General features: G+C 40.8%; 1 protein-coding gene and 1 long non-coding RNA gene across 13 annotated transcripts in view; one reads left to right on the top strand and one right to left on the bottom strand.

Annotated features, from left to right (window-relative positions):
- OBSCN (obscurin, cytoskeletal calmodulin and titin-interacting RhoGEF) overlaps positions 1-20,530 on the top strand; it is a 407,958-nt gene that overhangs the window by 192,381 nt on the left and 195,047 nt on the right. For 9 of the 12 annotated variants that reach the window (XM_073629454.1, XM_073629462.1, XM_073629460.1 and 6 more), the window contains 9 exons: positions 2,795-3,061; positions 3,997-4,263; positions 4,423-4,689; positions 6,035-6,301; positions 7,277-7,543; positions 9,528-9,794; positions 10,018-10,284; positions 15,954-16,220; positions 18,509-18,775. In XM_073629454.1, coding sequence (XP_073485555.1) covers positions 2,795-3,061; positions 3,997-4,263; positions 4,423-4,689; positions 6,035-6,301; positions 7,277-7,543; positions 9,528-9,794; positions 10,018-10,284; positions 15,954-16,220; positions 18,509-18,775 — 2,403 coding nt within the window. The remainder of the gene's footprint in view (positions 1-2,794; positions 3,062-3,996; positions 4,264-4,422; positions 4,690-6,034; positions 6,302-7,276; positions 7,544-9,527; positions 9,795-10,017; positions 10,285-15,953; positions 16,221-18,508; positions 18,776-20,530) is intronic. The other 3 variants (XM_073629457.1, XM_073629458.1, XM_073629464.1) reach the window with 3 other exon arrangements.
- LOC141144090 (uncharacterized) overlaps positions 668-20,530 on the bottom strand; it is a 175,209-nt gene continuing 155,346 nt past the window's right edge. The window contains exon 3 of the long non-coding RNA XR_012244351.1: positions 668-1,885. This is a non-coding gene — a long non-coding RNA (uncharacterized lncRNA). The remainder of the gene's footprint in view (positions 1,886-20,530) is intronic.

Genomic DNA, 20,530 nt, shown 5'->3' with positions numbered 1-20,530 from the left:
CTATTTTATATTTAACTTTCCTTGAGAAGAGCGTGCTGATTAGCCCTACAAATAACCAGAAATGAATGTCAAATTTTCCCCCATACGGAACCCTATAGACAATTTGCTGCAAGATTTGCAAAATTTGAGCACGATTTCCAAGCCAAACCCAATCAGATTTGTTTATCTGTATTGTCTGTGCTCTCACCTTAGCAGGAAGGCTTGAAGGCTAAGTTTCTTAACATTTATCTAATGGCATTATAGGAACCTGGATGTGGACCAAAAAAATTTGCTTCAGGTCTTCGAAAATTAAAATATGGAGGCACATTCAATACTGTATTAAACTGTATTTATAATCACAGGTTATCTAAACGAGATGAAATGCTAACTCCTGTTATTTTTTTAATCCTTGAAATTAGATGAATAGTAATTGCAATAAGGGTCTCCATTGCCTTCCTGCACAGGCCCTCGTCTGTGTTGGTCTTTCCACCAATCCAGCTTACACATTTGTAGATTTCACCTGCCCTTCTCCAAAAAAATACCAACAATCGGTGTTGCAATTTTTAAACATATGCTATTCACGTACATCACATTTGCTGAGAAACGGATAAACAGAAATAAACATAAACCAGAAAATGATTGGAATAAATTTAAATACATTTCAATGTTTTTTTAATGCTCTTTGCATAATATGCAGTTCTAACATTGCAATCATTCCATAAATGACAACTGTAATATTTTATCTCATGGATTTTCACATTGCTTGTTATTTAAGTAAATGTAAAATGGCAGAATATAAACATCTTTCCTGTTATTGCAGCCTTTGTACTAATAATACCATAAAACTCTAAAAAATGAAAATGCCCTGGTGCATTGGGGAACGCTGTTTTCAATGTGATTTATCAAATTTCGGTCACCTGCTTTATGTTTGCTTAGAAAAGAAATGGAAAAAAAAAAAGACGGACTTTACTAGTACCAGGGAAATGACAACAGATAAAATACAAATGTTTCATTGTATTCATTGAATTGTGTTAAAATCACAAGATAAAAATGTCATGGGATAACATATCCCTAATGTACATTCACATCTCTCATGATGACAAATATAGAAGTCATAAATGCATAGCATAGTAACCCAAAAAGGTCAACGCATTTCACATAAGTGCTTCCTCAGGACCTTTATTTCCAGGTTTATGGGGGAGTGACCTATCTTAAGAAAATACATGTTTGATATCCATCTAATAAACTTGCTTATTATATATAATCAATCATTGATTCCAATATACAGTGCTCAGTGGATATACAGTGCTCAATGGGGGGGGGTTATGTAAGTGCAGACTTATATATTCCCCCCAACAGAAATAAAACACAAGGGAGACGGGGTTTTTCTAAACACTTCTAAAATCTGAGTTTATAACATGTGGTCTTGCTAACATAACATTTACAAATGCACTCACCCTCATTAACTTGTTTTAATAATTATTAGCACTAAAATGCTGATTGCATCATCACTTTTTTTTTTTAATCATATATTTTTTTATTTTTTCTAATTTAATAAATGATTTTAATACTCATTTTTAAGGCTTGTAATCTTTATATATTGCAGTAAAAAACAAAATAGTTATAAGAAAAAACTATATATGCTTGTAGATAACAAACAATTTACAGTCTCTCTCAGTCTTCTTTCTATTTCTTCTGCTTGCATTACATTATTGACTCCTTGATTGCATCTTCGCGTTTTCTTTTTCTTAAATCATTATTTTTTTTTTCAAATTAAATACATTATTTTATTACTTATTTTTAAGGCTTGTATATTGCAATAAAAAACAAAATTAGATTTCAGAAAAATGATATATGCTTGTAGACAACAAACAACTTATAGTCATTTTCAGTCTTCTTTCTGATTCTTCATCATGCATTAAAATAAAAAATAAACAACATTATTGACTCTCTGATTGTATCGTCACGTTTAAAAAAAAAATCATATTATTTTATTCTTTTTTCAAATTATATACATTTTTAATACTTATTTTTAAGGCTTGTAATCTTTATGAATTGCAATAAAAAACAAAATTAGATTTAAGAAAAATTATATATGCTTGTAGATCACAAACAACTTATAGTCTTTCTCAGTCCTCTTTTGATTTCTTCTGCGTGCGTTTAAATAAAAAATATACAACATTGTTGACTCTCTGATTGCATCATCGCATTTTAAAAAAAAATCATTATTTTTATTCTTTTTTCAAATTATATACATTTTTAGCACTAGTTTTTAAGGCTTGAAATCTTTATAAATTGCAATAGAAAACAAAATTAGATTTAAGAAAAATTATATATGCTTCTAGATAACAAACAATATATGGTCTTTCTCGGTCTTCTTTTTTTTCAGCACTTAAAATAAAAAATAAACAAGATTATTGACTCTCTGATTGCATCATTGCATTTTTCTGAAATCATATTAGTTTTTTCTTTTTTCAAATTAAATACATTATTTTAATACTTATAGAATCTTTATAGATTGCAATAAAAAACAAAACTAGATTTAGGAAAAACAATATATGCTTGTAGATAGCAAACAATTTATAGTCTTTTTCATTCTTCTTTCTTTTTCTTCAGCGTGCGTGAAAATAAAAATTTACAACTTTATTGATTCTCTTTATAATTAAAAAAAAATTAGTGAACTGTTATTTTCCTGTGCGATCACTACCACTGAAATGTCCTTAATTTGGGGTTTGTCTATTGTCATTGATTTTAGTCTTTGGTTATCAAACTCTTGTGGGATGAGAAGCTACTAAATGTCTTCTACCATCTTTAGCTTTACCTCCATTATTCAAAGAAGAGCTTAAGGATACAAAGGCTACAGAGAGGGAAAAGGCCGTCCTTCGATGTGAACTCACCAAACCTGATGCCACCATAGAATGGAGAAAAGGGAGCCAGACTTTAGAAGCTGGTGTCAAGTACACCAAAAGGCAGGAAGGGCCCCTTGCCGAATTAATAATTAACAATCTAAACGAAAATGATGCTGGGAGTTACACGTGCATTTGTGGAGACCAGGAAACCACAGCCACGTTGACTGTGAATGGTAAATTAAGTGAAAGTGTCTTTTTTCTTGTGACTTGTTTATTTACCTCTTATGTAGGCATGGGCTTTTCTATACCTAAAACATTTTTTAAGAGTATGCGATAAAGCTACATGGCAATAGTTACATAGCTATTAGTAGGGTTACCCACCATGACAATCTCCAGTAATGACCAGTGGCAGAACTACCAAGGTCACAAAGGTCACACTGGCGGTGTTCCACCACCACGGGGGGGGGGGGGGGTCTGTGTGTCCACTGGTAGTCTGTCATTGCCGGGAGGATGGAGAGCTGTTATCAGGGTGTGAGCCTCAGGGGGGATTCTGCAGCTGTGCCAGGCACCCGCCGACTGACTATCAAGACTGTAGAGACCTGCGTGTTCCCAGATGAGCTCAGGATAGTGGCCAGAGCCCTCAGGTGAGGCTTTGCTTCCAGGTGTATCAGTGTTGGAACTACCAGGGTTGCAAAGGGACCAGAGAAAAGGGCTCCGGGACCCATGGAAAGGGCCCCAGGAACGGTGGGTCAGGGGGCTCTTCATGGTTTCTTGCACCAAAGGCCTGAAGGTTCTAGTTATGCCTCTGGTAATGACACATACAAAAAGCTGTAACCTAGTCTACCAGTTTGGAGGTTGGGCATGGGATGAGAAAATAACTGTTAAGGCCATTGAGTAGAAGTGTTGTAGCTAAGGATAAGTAGCTTGTTTGACAGTGATGTCGATTTTTCTGGATACATTTACTGGGTAGATTTTGTTTTATCTTTTTTAACTGGCTACTTATAGATAGGTTACAAGGTTTTAAACTCATCATGAATACAACTTTTCATTTATGAGGGGGGGGGGGGCAGTCCATCCAACTCTTCTTTGAGTCAGAAACTACTACTTCTACTATGAAGTCAACCAAAACCCCTAACCAATGGTCTTTTACATTCTTGACATGCATTAGCTCTTCCAACCTTCTTTAAAGAAAAACTGGTTGACAAAGAATCCATGGAAGGAGAAAATCTCACTCTCTGCTGTGAGCTTTCTAAACCAGCCACCACCGTTGTGTGGAAGAAAGGTCAAATGGCCTTGAAACAAAGTGATAAACATAAGATGATCTTAAAAGACACAATGGCTGAACTGACCATCCAGAATCTCAAATTTAAAGATGAAGGAAATTACACCTGTACATGTGGAGAGCAAGAAACCACAGCAAGTGTAAAAGTCAATGGTAAACCCCAGTCTATTTTTCTTTACTATTTAAAGTTAATGCTTCAGTATACACACAGATAGTATCTTTAGAACAAGACAGGTTTTTGAAGAAAGGGTTATAACTCACATTTTTTTAAAAAGTGCATATTTCAGTTAACTTCTTATCTGATGTCTTTAGCCAAGCCTGTTCTTTTCAAAGAAGAGTTGAAGAATATAGAAGGCAAGGAGGGGTCTTCGGTGACACTGCATGGAGAGCTGACCAAGCCTCCAGTGGCCATTGAGTGGAGAAGAGAAGACAAGGTGCTCCAGCCAAGTCACAAGTATGACATGAGACAGGACGGAGCAAAGGTAGAGCTCTTAATACGCAATTTGGAGCTAGAAGACACTGGAGAATACACATGTGTTTGCGGAGAGGAGCACTCCAGAGCAGTACTTTTAGTACATGGTAACAATTTTACCATTCTTAATATTTAACCATCTTTTACATTCTTGCTACCATCTTTGTGCCACGCTGCTTCCCTTGATGCACAATGTACTCTTACCGTTTTTTTCTCTCTCTTTATCTTTTTTATTCTTGAGCCGTGCTTGATGAACAACCCCCGCAACACCCGTTTTTTGTTTTTTTTTAATTTCATTTCTGTTGTGTTTGTCCTGCTTGGCTTTCTATTTCTATGTACCCGTCAAACCAACAGCACATATTTTGCTTTTTACAGTCGATGTACACCCATTACCATATAAAACCATATTAGCAATCGTACGCGCTTCCAAAACCCTTTTTGTTTGGTTTTAGTTGTGATCCCATGACCACTATACACCCTTTTCATGCCTGACCTCTGAGATTGGGAGGATGAAACTCCAAGTATGGTTGCAAATCCAAGGAGCTATTGACAGCATGACTACTTATCTGTCAATGAGGACTTGCCGGGCTTGATGGGGGGCATGTCAGGCTAAGATGTCACAGGTTGACTAAAGCCAGCCATAGATGGTTTGAATTTCGGTCGGTTCGGCAGGGGCTTGCCGAAATTCGAACCATCTATGGGCAGGATGGTTGTACCCAAGTCAATCCATCGATCAACTTTGGTACAACCAGCATGTTGGATTTTTACATGCGATTTTTGCCAGTGGCTATAGGCGCTAGCAATAATTACTGTGTTCTCCTGGCAGGGATGGCTCTCTGAGCCTCCCTGTTGGGAGAACACAATAGCTCCACGGGAGGGATTCCCTCATCAACACTGAGTCGATTTTCCTGTCTGCAACCCATGGTTTCCATCATCTATGGCCTGCCTAAGGGACTACAGCCTCACAAACAAAAGGGGGGAAGGAGGACTTGACTATGCTACCACTGACCACAGAAGACTGGAAGGATCACTAGGTATCTAGTGTGACTTGCACTTGCAAAAGTTAAGAATAAGCAGCAATATTTGGCTACTAGAATAAGTTCAGCATTCTGTCCAGGCTTGGGGAATCTTGAGCAGAATTTTGGCTAGAATTCTAATTGCTGACTTGCAATATCACACATCTCTGCATTAATTGGCATATCATGCCTATGATAATGTATGCTATTGCCAAAAAATGAGTTCCCGATAAAGCAAAAATATAAAGACAAATCAAAAGGCACGTGTTGAAATGGTTTTGGTTGTTTTTTTTTTTTTTTTTTTTTTTTTTTTATGTTTTAATGTGATTCGGTGTTGTTAAGTTGTAAGATTTGAAGGAATGTTACATGTTATGTACAGTAAGTCATTCAAAGTTTAGAACCTGCATATTTACACATTACCTTCCGCGTTACTTAGCACTGCCTGTCCACTTCAAGCATGGGCTCATGGATGAGAGCACAACAGAAGGTGATAAAGTCATCCTCCACTGTGAGCTTAGCAAACCCAACGTACCCGTGCAATGGGAAAAAGAGAACAAGGTTCTTCCCCAATCGGAGAAGCATGTGTTGAGACAAGATGGCTTGGTGGCAGAACTTGTCATTTTAGATGTCAATGAAAATGATGCGGGAATATACAGCTGTGTCTGCGGAGACCAAAAAACATCTGCAGCTGTAACTGTCAAAGGTATTATAAACAGAACTAAAGCAGGGGTCTCCAAACTTTATGAACAAAGGGCCAGTTTATTGGCCTTGAGGCTTTAGAGGGGCCAGACTGTCACCAGTGGCGTAAGAAAACGCCATGGTGTCGGTGAGAGCAAATTGTGCCCCAATTTTGGTTTTAGTGGAAGGAATAGTTCCCCATTGTTGGTTTTCAAATTAGGAATGCCCCCCATTGGTAGTGTCTATGTGAGGAATGGTGCCACATCATTGGTGTCTGTGGGAGGAATGGTGCCCCATCATTGGTGTCTGTGGGAGGAATGGTGCCTCATTATTGTATCTGTGGGAGGAATGGTGCCCCATTATTGTATATGTGGGAGGAATGGTACCCCATCATTGGTGTCTGTGGGAGGAATGGTGCCCCATCATTGTTGTCTGTGGGAGGGGTGGTGGCCCAAGGGATGGATAAAAGGCAAGCAAAGGGCCACATCCAGCCCATGGCTTGCTGTTACTGCACTAAAGAAAATGTTTAAAAAATATAGACGCACACTGCAACATCTTGCACTTTTTGGTGTTGGGTGAACTCATCTTGAACTTTCTAGAATTCCATTACTATCAATGAAAAGCTTTTCTTGGAAGAACTTTATTGACTCAATAGGTTCAACTATTTTTATTTACCTCTGATGGACCTGTCTTAAAGGTCTGAACATCCCTTCTTGCGTGAGCTCTTCAGGCCTCTCAGAGGGCATATTTGTTTTTTTTTGTTTTTTTGTTTCTTATGGAGACAGACATCAATATGCAGCTCCAGGAAGCTGTTTCTGTGGCTGATAAAGATCCTAAAAAAAATGATGTATGAAGCAATTTATTCTGCTTACTCATGAATAGTATAAAAATAGCCAAAATTGGACATAGTTTATTAGGCTTGCTGTGTATTTAGGTTTATGATGATCAGCAGCATGTGTACGTTTTCATACCAGTAATAATGTCTTCTACATTCTGCCAGCTTTGCCACCCAAGTTCAAAACTGAGCTAAAAAACAAAGAGTGTCTGGAAGGGCAGTCGGCCATTTTGAACTGTGAGCTGACCAAGGCAAACGCTCACCTAGAATGGAGGAAAGGAAACACGGTCCTCCAGCCAAATGATAAGTACAAAATTAGCCAAGATGGCTTCAATGCCGAACTTGTAATTCATAACTTAGCTTTTCAAGATGGAGGCCAATACTCTTGTATGTGTGGAGAGCAACAGACTTCAGCTACATTAGTAGTGAATGGTAAATTTATAGATCACATCCATTGTAATACTACTTACTACTATGTTTGCAATTATACTAGTAGCATAGGTGTGGTAAACTTGCAAATTATGCTTCAGTATATATTAACCACCTTAGATCGCTGATAACTTTTTAAAACTAAATGTTGTTACTAATGTCTAAACTCAAGAATAACGATGTTCAAGCTAAAAAATTGCATATGTTATGTAAGCAGCCCATATTAGTTGAAACGGGCTCTCTGGGATTTTTAAGAAGTCCCTGAAAAATTTTGCAATTGCCTGTGGATTTTGCCAGTGGAACCTTTGAGTGGACACTTCCGTTTATAGTGAGACAATGAGGGGAGGTGCAGCATAGTGCGGCGGCAGTAAACACTTCAGTCTAGTTGCAGAGCTACACTCTTGGCAAAAAAAATATAAAATCAGCAGCTATAAATACTGTAGCTGCTGACTTTTAATATAAAGACACTTTTCTGTCCAGGGTTTCAGCGATGTTGGCACCCCGAGACGATTTTTCAATAGGCTTTGGGTGCAGGCCCTGGCATCTTCCCTCAGGGAAACCAGAAGTGACACCTTCCAGCTTCACAGCCGGTTTCCTACTGCCCATGCGTGAGTCGCGCTGTGCTTTCTGAATGGTGCCGCCATCCTCTGGGACCTGTGTGTATCCCAGTCTGCAGTGGGGGGGGGGGAGGGCCCTGAACTACTCGGAGATCAGCATGGCGATCTTACCCGGAAGTGGGAGCGGGTACCTGTCAAAACCAGGTACATACTCCCCCCCCAAAAAAGTGCCAAATCTGGCAGTCAAGGGGGGCGAGGGTGCGAACAAGCAGAGCTTTCTCTTTTGGGTGGAGCTCCGCTCTAATGTTAAAGTTCAACAATCCCAGCAGGAAGGAGCCCAACTGGGAACACTCACCGCATGTAATAGTGGTGTGTAGAAGAGCCGGTCTTGAATATGCCGACAGCATCTGTCTTGAGGGGCGGGATGCGGCCTGGCCAGTCTGTACCCAAATGGGGAGGTCTCCAGGAAGGATGGAACTCGTCTGGAAGCTCTCCCTGCCACTAGTCACTGCCCTTGTTAGATGGGTTACCTGTCCCCACACTACAGTACCTACATGCGAAATGGATGCCAAGCCTGGGGGCTGGGGCCTTAAATATTCTCTGCCTGAACCAGCATGGCTGCCAGAGTTACATGGGTTGGCAGCATCCAATAAGATATCTTCCCCAGTGACCCAGCAAACCATAGAGGATTCAAGTTCCATTTGACTTCTCTTCCAAATGAAATGCCTCTGCGGTCAAGTGCCACCTACGGTGAAGAAAATAGACTATACCTACCTACAACAACACAACAACATTTTGCAGTGAGATAATTTCAGCTTTTTTCACCATTGCTGTTGCTGTAGCTGCTTAGATGGTGGCACTGTTCATAATATCCCTGTCAGTGAATAGTCATGCCTAGCTCCACCCACAGCCCTTTAGATTGACATCACATTTCTCTTTCTTGAGGAGCATCGGGAAATGAAGTAAAAGCCCCATTCAGTCCTAACCCCCTCAAATACTCCCCAACAGGGTGCAGGAGAAATCCTGCTTCTCATCTGCATTTACATTTAATGAAGAAGTAGATTACAAAATCTTTAAGACATTTAAAATGCCAACTTGCATTGAGAATCACCCTTTCAGATGGACTTTAACAACATTTCCTATAAACATTATGTTTTAGGATATTTTTCTCCAAAATCATATTAAAAAAAAAAATAATATTTTATCACAAAGAGAATTTGGGGGCATTGGGGTGTTTTTTTTTTTCTTCCCGATGACATTTTCCAAAGGGCTTTCCTTACATGTATTTCTTTTTGTATGAATCGTTTTGATGGTGGTAAAATGAAAATGTCTTTTCAAAAAAGGAAAATCAATGTGTTACTTTTAAGGTTTGTCTGGTGGGGAAGGAATAGGTCCTAATCGTACGTCTGTTTGTCTCAATTTTGCGCTAGCTTTGCCGCCAGAATTTAAAGAGGAACTGAAAAGCCTTGAAGCCGTAGAAGGGAACTCTGTAACTTTGCACTGTGAGTTGACCAAACCAAATGCTTCCCTCGAATGGCGGAAAGGACAGAAAATTATCAAGTCAAGTGAAAAGTACAAGCTCATACAGGAGGGCCTTGTGGCAGAACTGGTTGTAAATAATCTGGATCAACAAGATACCGGGAGATACATTTGTGTCTGTGGAGATAACCAGACCGCCGCGTCATTAACTGTGAAGGGTATTCTAGAATTCCTAGTCTTCTTTAGATGTCCATTAACAGCATCTTCATCACTTTGTGTTCCTCCTCGTCATTTAATCAAGCATCTTCGCCTTCCCTTCTCATCATTTTCGACTCACTACTCATCCCATTACTATGCCTCACTTTTAACAACTAATCCTTCATCATCAGCTGTTGGTTCTGCGGCTGATTTATAAATCTGATCTTTTTTTTATATTTTCAGCACTTCCTCCACAGTTTAAGGAAGGACTAGCGAACAAGGAATGCGTTGAAGGTGAGTCAGTGAAATTGCATTGCACGTTGACCAAGCCCAAAGCTTCTCTGGAGTGGAGGAAAGGCCAGAAGACACTTAAAGCTGGAGATAAATATAAATTTGTCCAAGAAGGTCTTGTCGCTGAGTTGGTTATTAGTCAACTGGACCTGGAGGATGCGGGAGACTACACATGTGTGTGTGGAGAACATAAAACAACGGCCTCCATAACTGTGAAGGGTAATATTTTTTTTACATTTTTTACTTTTGGGATTCTAATTCCAACCTCATTCTTCACCAGTTTCTATAATCTCTTCCATCATCTTTGTCTCCCTTTTCCACATTGTTTCATTTTCCATTTTATCGTCATTCATCGTAATCCCTATTCTTGCCTTTTTATCTGTTCCATCCTACCATCTGTTGCTCTGCCTTGCAACTCCCTTGATTAAGTCATCACTTTGCAACTAATATTGCAGACTTTGCATTGTATATACACTATTTTGTCAAAAATATTGGGACGCCTGCCTTTACACACGCATGAACTTAAATGGCATCCCGGTCTTAGTCCGTAGGGTTCAATATTGAGTTGGCCCACCCTTTGCAGCTATAACAGCTTCAACTCTTCTGGGAAGGCTGTCCACAAGGTTTAGGAGTGTGTCTATGGGAATATTTGACCATCCTACTAGAAGCGCTTTTGTGAGGTCAGGCACTGATGTTGGACAAGTAGGCCTGGCTTGCAGTCTCCACTCTAATTTACCCCAAAGGAGTTCTATCGGGTTGAGATCAGAACTCTGTATATTTACCATAGCTAAGGCATGCTGCGGGCCAGTCAAGTTCCTTAACCCCAAACTCGCTCATCCGGGTCTTTATAGACCTTGCTCAGCGCTCTGGTGCGCAGTCATGATGGAACAGTTAGGAGCCATCCCCAAACTGTTCCCACAAAGTTTGGGAGCATGAAATTGTCCAAAATGTCTTGGTATGCTGAGGCCTTAAGAGTTCCCTTCACTGGAACTAAGGGGCCAAGCCCAACCCCTGAAAAACAACCCCACACCATAATCCCCCCTCCACCAAATGATTTGGACCAGTGCACAAAGCAAGGTCCATAAAATCATGGATGAGTGAGTTTGGGGTGGAGGAACTTGACTGGCCTGCAGCATGCTTAGCTAAGGTAAATCTGATGGGTACAAGAAATGCTAGCCCTCTTAACTATACTGTATTTAGTTGGTGTTGAGTCCCAGTGTTACTATCCTGGGCCATAAAAAATGGGACTTTTGGCAATCCTGTTCATGAGAATCAAGGGTCTTCTGATTGATGGTAGGTTCCTTTAACAAAAACACAGCTTTTAAATGACCATGGAAACATAAAGATGAATCTTAGAAGAAACAAATTGCAACTAAGTTGTTATCTAACAATGCCATCTCTGCATTGTACATTATTATCTAGCTAGGCTAAGGGGTCCACTCTAGGTTTTTATAGTGATTTTGATAAGTAAAAATCACTTGTGCTATGGTTGCTCCCTTTTGTAGCAAAACTCTCTGTATTTTGAAAAACATACTCAAACTAGATTAAAGCCGGCCATAGATGGTGTGATTCTCCCAGTCAGTGTTGATGGGGGAATCCCTCCCTAGGAGCTATTGTGTTCTCCTGGTGGTGGGGCAGGGGGGGAGCCTCCAGGAGAACATACAGTGATTATTGCTAGCTTTAGCCGCTATCAATAATCGCATGAAAAATCTTGTACCCAAGGTGATCGGTCAATCAACTTGGGTACAATCAACCTGCCCATGCATGGTTTGAATCTCGGCTTGTCCCTGCTGAACCGGCTGAGATTCAAACTGTCTATGGCTGGCTTAAAGTCAACCTTCCAATATAGTTAGAAGGACTAGCATTTCTTGAACCCATCAGATTTACCATAGCTGAGGAATTCTTATGATTGAATAAAAATGGTAGATCATTAATCCAGGGAATTCGAACCAAAACTGAGATTCGAACCATCTATGTCCAGCTTTACCTTGCAGCCTGCTCTATACTAGCAGAATGCTAAAGGCATTTTCACAGATATATGCAATACTTCTGGGTAGCCATCTAGAAAATATTCCTCTCCTGGGTAGAAAAGGGTGGGGGGAAGATTTGAGACCACGAACAGAAGAGGTTTGGCAATGTATTCTGGAGCAGGTACTGGTGTCTTGCGGGAACGTAGTCAGTGGGAGGTGCAGATGGTTTGGTACAGGCAGCAGGGGGAGGCAACTCTGCATTGGCGTGTTGGCAATTAGGAACACTGTAGCTGGCTTACACTGGCTCTGGTGATGTTGGGAGTGGTGCCGTAAAAGAAAGAGTTTGTTGTTTGCCTTGTTCATTTTAGGCACAGTTGTTTAGTTGCAGTTCTCCTCAAATTTCCATCTCTTACAATATGTATCCAACATTATATAATGCATGTTAAAGCACTTTAAAAGACCCCACCGGGTCTCTAAACAAATCAAAAGGCCAGTTCCCGGCTAGAGAGGAGGTAATATACTCACTTGCCTGGTAGAAGACACCTAAACCTGGCTGAACTCTAATCTCTCATGCATTGCAGCCTCCAACAGTCTCTTCAGCATGCAACACTTTTGGGAGTATCCCTCTCCATGCACTTCCCCTATGGCACAACAGACTCCCTATAGATGTAGGAGTAAGAGAAGGGTAGTAGTGCATGGTGGGAATCAAAGGCCTCTAACACTTCTGGAAGCTAAAGAACACTTGAACATAGGGAGGTAAGAGTCACATGTGGGTGGGTGCAGTGGCAGTTAGAGTCCAGATGCAGTAATTGGAACTTGTATTAAGGTCAAATTTCAACAGTTCACAACAAGCCTGGTGGGAAGGCAACCCAACCAAGAACACTCACTGGTTGAAACAGTAGTGTGTAGCAGAGCAGGTCTCAGCTGATCTGACAGCGTCTGTCTCCAGTGGCGGAATGTGGCCTGGCCACATGCGTAATGGTCCAAGCCCAAGTGGGGTGGTTTCCAGAATAAATGGCGTGTCCCTATCCTTTCCCTACCCATCTGCAACCTCTCCCTACCATTATTCACTATCCCTGACAGATGAGTGAGCTGTCCCCACACTACCCACATGCAAAATGCGCTCCAAACCCAAGAGCCAGGGTCTTAAATAGACTCCGCCTGACTTAAGATGGACACAAGGGTCACATGGGTTGTCAGAATCCAACTGGATTGCTGCCCCAGTAACCCAGGAAACCATAGAGAACAATGCTCCTCTTGACTTCCTCTCCTTCTGCCATGTGGCTGCGCCACCTGCAGTGGTAAAAATAGACTGCACCTACCTACAAACAGGACTCTGGACAGGTAAGTATATGAGCTGTTCTGTTGCAGGAAACTGGGCTTTTGACTTATTTAGAAACCTGAAAGGTTCAATTTAAAAATTTTGTAGTACATGAACAACATTTGTAGTAAGTGAACTTGCTCTTAACCGGAGCACCGCTATCCACTGTTGTGAGCGCCATATAATCAACATGCTGTTAATTCTGTATCAGCCCACCCAACACAATTTAAAAAGGAATTAAAAAGCAAGGAAGTCATTGAGGGAACTTCAGCCACGCTAATCTGCGAGTTGACGAAACCCGACGCGTTCCTAGAATGGAGAAAAGGACACCAACCTCTCAAACCAAGTGACAAGTACCGGTTCATCCAGGAGGGTCTTATTGCTGAGCTGGTAATAGATAACGTGAAGGTGAAGGATGCTGGCGAGTACACTTGCATTTGTGGAAACTACCGGACAACTGCGTCCCTGAGCGTGAGCGGTAAAGCTTCAATAATAGCAGCCTTGTGCTGTCCTCCTGCTATCTCTACCTGCACCGATTTTCCTTAACCTAACTATAATGTGTGACTCAGTCATTCACCGTATTTGGCTTTGATTCCATCATCTCTCCACTTCTAATAGTCAGAAAACCTTACTTACCACACACCTTGTCTTTCCATTGTGCCCACTTCATCTTTCTAACAATATTGACATGGCTGGAGGAAATTTTTTTGGGTTTAGAATTTATTGCCTGTCTTATATACTTATCTTTGTACAGTCTCTAGGAATTTCCTCTACACCCAGCAGGCAGAACCATCCATTGTTTTGGATGCTAGGCTCTATTGTATTGACCATGTGGTGTCACGTAGTTCCAAAACTTTCCTCCCACCAATTGGGTTATGGAACTAATTAAAGTGTAACTCAAGTTTTATTGAGAAAAACACAATCTTCTCTAGTTGAACCATATAGTGTACAGTAGGGTAGGATTTTAGCAAACCTTTTTTTATCTCAGCCTTTCCAGCCTGAAGGAGAGATGTGGGGAATTATAGACCCCACATCTCTCCATATCTCTCCTATTACAAGGCTCATTTACATTCCTTGTAATAGGAATAAAAGTGATCAATTTTTTTTTTTTTTTAAAGAGAAAGTGTAAAAAAAAATTAAATTAAATTAAAATAAAGAATAAAAAAAATATAAAGTACCCCCATCCCTGCGAGCTTGCACACAGAAGTGAACGCATAAGTAAGTCACGCCCACATGTGTAAATGGCATTCAAATCACACATGTGAGGTATCATTGCGAGCGTTAGAGCAAAAGCAACAATTCTAGCACTAGACCTCCTCTGTAACTCTAAATATGTAGACTGTCCAGCACACCCCAGAACCCCATTCAATGCGGGAGGCACCAGAACTGCGTTCCTCCACGTTCCCGCTGAAAAAAGCCCTGAATATGACATAATTTAACCGCTTGCCGGGACGGTTTTACCACCACTTGAATGCCACATGATCTCCAACTAAGCACCACCTTTCAGGTTCTGAACCATCCATTTTCAACCAGGGTTCTTCCATAGGTCATTCGGGGGGTTCTTGAGCAATGAGCAGTTTCTATCTCTCAGATACCAATGACTATTGACAAAAGCGATCTTTTTGGGTCTGTGGGCTCAGTAAGGATCAGTAAGGTTGGGATTTTTCCCAGTGACCACCAATGGAAGGAGCATTCTACCCAATGACCATCCTGCTATTATTAGCAAGTGTTCCCTGAGATCAGAAAGTTGTTTTAAGGGTTCCTCCATGTTGAAAAGGTTGAGAAAGGCTGGTCTAAATAGAAATAAACATTTTTAACAGGATGTTAGACTTCTATATTTACATTTGTGGCTGCAAGGACATATGTTTTGAGATTAATAAGCTAATTTAGGATGACTGGATCCTGCATCTCAATATTTCCAGCTCAGCCAGTGGGCAAAGTTTAACACAACCAAACGTGAAATATTTGGTGGAATTACTATAACAAAGTTTGTCATCTACCTGAAGGTCTGGAAAGCTTGACCTGTTGTGAGACTTGTAGGACTAAAGAAAGGAAAACCTGAAACAGATTCATCTTGAACAGTGTTTTTCAAACCTTGGTCAGCTGTGTAGCACCATCCCAACCTTGGCATTGTTGGAGTATTACTACGGAATATTACCAAATGTGCCACCTGTTGTTCCCAGTGGGTTAATGGAAAACATCCCTTCGCCAGTCTTCTGCATTCTGATCTCTCTAGAAGAAGCATTGGAGCCCATAGAAGTAACAGCTCCACTCTACGATGTAAAATACTAGGCTGCATCTGGTGCCTGCTACTGGTTTCCATCTCTAAAATTAGCAATCCCGCAAAGCAGAAGTCCACATGAAAAAAAAGCTGTGGTACGGTCAAGTATAACACTACCATGGGTACAGATCCAAAAGTTTGGAAAACACTGTTCTAGAAGATGTACTGGCATGAGGGAAAAAGACAGGCAATGAATAGTATTTATGAAGTTGATACTTATGTTGTCCCACCTTACAAATAATTGTCTGAAAGATGGAACTGGACTTTCATATTGTGCCATCTTGTATTTTCAAATGCCCTTTCGTCCCGCATTCAGCTCTTCCACCTCGATTTAAAGAAGAACTTCAGAGCAAAGAAAGTATGGAGGGGGAATCTGTGACTCTGCATTGCATGTTGACCAAACCAAATGCTTCTCTGGAGTGGAGGAAAGGACAGAAGACTCTTAAACCTGGAGATAAATATAAATTTGTCCAAGAAGGTCTCGCCGCAGAATTAGTTATAAGCCGACTGGACCTGGATGATGCCGGGGAATACATGTGTGTATGTGGAGACCAGCAAACGAAGGCATCCCTCAACATAAAGGGTAATGGTCTTCTCATCATATCCACCATCACTTTCCTACTAATTATCCCATGTCATCTCCAAAATCATCCAAATTCATCATCCATATAATTTCTTCTCCATCTGCCATTTTCCACTTTCTTACCCAGTGTGAATAAGCATGCAAACTTATCATCATTTTATACTACAGTGTTATTATACGTGTAACTACTGTAATTTTCATTTAAATTTGTATTTGAATGTATTGTATTCATTGGCCTGTTTACATGTGACTCTCGAAGCATCCCGCAGCATGAATTCATATGTTGGTAGATCATTTACTGTTACTTCAATATGTGGTCACGGGTTCTTATATAAAGTAAGATGTTAGTGGTCTTATTAACCACTTCAATACCGGGCACTTTCACCACCTTCCTGCCCAGGCCATTTTTTAGCTTTCAGCGCTGTCGCACTTTGAATGACGATTGCGCGGTCATGCAACACTGTACCCATATGACATTTTTTTAAATCTTTTTCTTCACACAAATATAGCTTTCTTTTGGTGGTATTTAATCACTGCTGTGATTTTTAAGTGGGAGAACTTGCACAATTGGTGGCTGACTAAATACTTTTTTGACCCACTGTATGTCACAGGTTAATGTTTGTTGTGTTTAATAGCCCATTTAAACGCACGTTAACATGCTTAAAATCGCACACGACCCCAATGAAGCACATCACAGCACACTGTAACACAGATGTGTTGCCTTGATGCAATGGAGTTCCATTTAAAATGAATGGTACTATAATGCAGTAACTCATGTAATGTGCATTTATGTACTTTGTGGTAAGTGTCCTGGGCACAATCCTTCGTAATTTCGTATGTTCGTAATTTTGTGTTCTCGAATCGTTCTTTCGAATGGGCAGTGTATGAGTGAGTGATGTATCTTACTTAATATCTTTAGCCAATCAGCTTATCCCTTTTGTGTCACAATGCATTGCTGAATCTTTTTAGATTCAGTTGAGGAGGAGGCGGAGTCGGGTCTGGTGATTGAGGGAGTAAGTACAGGAGGACTTTAGAAAAGCAAGCCTAGGATTATTATTCTTTATTTCCTACAAAAGTACGAATCAACGAAAAAGGCAATCTCACAAAAGTAACAATGACTAAATTACGAATAGTGTACCGAATAAAACGAAAATTATTATCTAACAAAATTACAAATTTCGAATCAAAGAAAATAAACGGAATTACGAATCATTTCGTATCAAAGAAAACATATCTGTTACGAAAATACGAACAAGTCCGAATATGAAACCTCGCGCCTTACGAAATTACGAATCGTTACGAATCAACGGAAACGCAAAGAAACGAAACAAAACAATTTTTTCTGTTGTGCACATATCTAAAGCCAACAGAATACTGGCTTGTATTAAAAAAGGGGATTCACTCCAGGGATAAAGCGATAATTCTCCACAAGACTCTGGTCCGTCTGCATCTTGAGTATGCTGTCCAGTTCTGGGCACCAGTCCTCAGGAAGGATGTGCTGGAACTGGAGAGAGTCCAGAGAAGGACAACAAAGCTAATTAAGGGAATGGAGGAACTCAGCTATGGGGAAAGACTACGAGCACTGAACGTATTCTCTCTGGAGAAGAGACGCTTGAGAGGGGATATGATTTCAATGTACAAATCCCGTACTGGTGACCCCACAATAGGGAGAAAACTTTTCAGTGAAAGGGAAGTCAAAAAGACACGCGGCCATTCACTAAAACTGGAAGAGATGTGGTTTAACCTTAAACTACATAGGGGGTTCTTTACTGTCAGAGCGGTAAGGATGTGGAATTCTCTTCCACAAGCAGTGGTATCAGCAGGGAGTGTCGATAGTTTTAAAACCTATTAGCCAATATTCTTTTTAATGTTGGCCTTAATATAAGTTATCTTGCATCACTTTTAATTGCATGTCTGTTATTAGGGCCAGATTTAGACCTTAGGGGGGCTCAGGGCACTTCAGGTCCGGGGGGCCCACTCACTCACAGAATTGGTGTACATTCTCAATGACAGTCACACATCTTTAAAATGCATGACACAACATCATTCTGAGGTCACGTGCACACACACGCAGTCATAGGCCACCTTCCTTAAGAATGCTCTCTGTGTGGTTTGCTTAAGCTGCCAGAATTAGTTTTCGGGCTAATCTCTCCTCATATCTGAGCTCCTCCATGCCTCCATTATCCGTTTGGTTGCTCTTCTCTGCCCCAGCCTTATAAAAATTATTTTTGATGCAGTATACGCTTCCCATCTGGTGTTTTAAAATGTTCTTTTCATCCCGGGTTCAGCTGTTCCTCCACGATTTAAGGAGGAACTGAAGAGCACAGAAAGCCTGGAGGGAGAGTTGGCATCCCTACGTTGTATGCTGACCAAACCAAAAGCTCAGCTGGAATGGAAGAAAGGACAAAAGACTCTAAAACCTGGAGATAAATACAGATTCATCCAGGAAGGTCTTGCCGCGGAGTTGGTTATAAATCGGTTGGACCTGGAAGATACTGGTGAATACACGTGTGTATGTGGAGACCAGCATACCACCGCATCTCTTACCGTGAAGGGTAATGATCTTCTAAGGACCCCCAACAGTCACCTTTTGTTGCATCTGTTTTCACTTCACCTTCACCTGTCTCCACTAATAACCTATCATCATCATCTTAACGCAATTCCATTACCAGTTCTTCCATTACCAGTTCTTCTGTCATTATCGTCTCTTTACACTTACATTCCTTTTCACCTCATCATGGTTGTGCCGAGTGTTCCACTGACAGCATGGTCATTTTTGTCATGGCTAAACATCTAATGGTCTCTCCAAAACATTGACATCTATGAGCAATAATTAATTCTTATCTTTATATGTTGTGTCTCTTTGTTGTAGATTGATATACACTATATTGCCAAAAGTATTGGGACGCCTGCCTTTACACGCACATGAACTTAAATGGCATCCCAGTCTTAGTCCGTGTGGTTTAATATTGAGTTGGCCCACCCTTTTCAGCTTCAACTCTTCTGGGAAGGCTGTCCACAAGGTTTAGGAGTGTGTCTATGGGAATGTTTGACCATTCTTCCAGAAGCGCATTTGTGAGGTCAGGCACTGATGTTTGACGAGAAGGCCTGGCTTTCAGTCACCGATCTAATTCACCCCAAAGGTGTTCTATGGGGATGAGGTCGGGACTCTGTGCAGGCCATTTAATTTCCTTAACCCTAAACTTGCTCATCCATGTCTTTATGGACCTTGCTTTGTGCTCTGGTGTGCAGTCATGTTGGAACAGGAAGGGGCCATCCCCAAACTGCACCCACGAAGTTGGGAGCATGAAATTGTCGAAAATGTCTGGGTATGCTGACGCCTTAAGAGTTCCCTTCACTGGAACTAAGGGGCCAAGCCCAACTCCTGAAAAACAACCCCACACCATAATCCCCCCTCCACCAATACTTTCGACAATATAGACTGGATGAGCAAGTTTGGGGTGGAGGAACTTGACTGGCCTGCACAGAGTCCTGATCTCAACCCTATAGAACACCTTAGAGATGAACTAAAGCAGAGACTGCAAGCCAGGCCTTCTTGTCCAACATCAGTGCCTGACCTCACAAATACGCTTCTGGAAAAATGGTCAAACATTCCCATAGACACTTCTTTTTCCTTCTTCCTTCTTCTTCTTCCTTCTTCTTCCTCCTTCTTCTTCTTCCTTCTACTTCTTCCTCCTTCTTCTTCCTTCTTGTTCTTCTTTCCTCTTCTTCTTCCTTCTTCATTCTTCTTCCTCCTTCTTCTTATTCCTTCTTCTTCTTCCTCCTTTTTCTTCCTCCTTCTTTTTCCTTCTTCTTCTTCTTCTTCCTTCTTCCATCTTCCTTCTTCTTCCTCCTTATTCTTCTTCCTTCTTCTTCGTCTGTCTTCTTCTTCCTCCTTCTTCTTCTTCCTTCTTCTTCTTCCTTCTTCTTCCTCCTTCTTCTTCCTCCTTCTTCTTCCTTCTTCTTCCTCCTCCTTCTTCTTTTTCTTCCTTCTTCTTCTTCCTCCTTCTCCTTCCTCCTCCTTCTTCTTCTTCCTTCTTCTTCTTCCTTCTTCTTCTTCCTTCTTCTTCCTTCTTCTTCCTCCTTCCTTCTTCTTCTTCCTTCTTCTTCCTCCTTGTTTTTCCTTCTTCTTCTTCTTCCTTCCTCTTCCTCCTTCTTCCACCTTCTTCTTTTTCTTCCTTCTTTTCCTTCCTCCTTCTTCCTCCTTCTTCTTCCTTCTTCTTCTTCCTTCTTCTTCTTTCTTCTTTTTCCTTCTTCTTCCTCCTTCTTCCCTCTTCCTTCTTCCTTCTTCTTCTTCTTCCTTCTTCTTT

The sequence above is a fragment of the Aquarana catesbeiana genome, linkage group LG05 (genome assembly GCF_042186555.1).
Source record: "Aquarana catesbeiana isolate 2022-GZ linkage group LG05, ASM4218655v1, whole genome shotgun sequence".
Taxonomy (NCBI): domain Eukaryota; kingdom Metazoa; phylum Chordata; class Amphibia; order Anura; family Ranidae; genus Aquarana; species Aquarana catesbeiana.
Note: the sequence above shows the minus strand (reverse complement) of the source record. Positions and strands in the feature narration are given on the sequence as shown.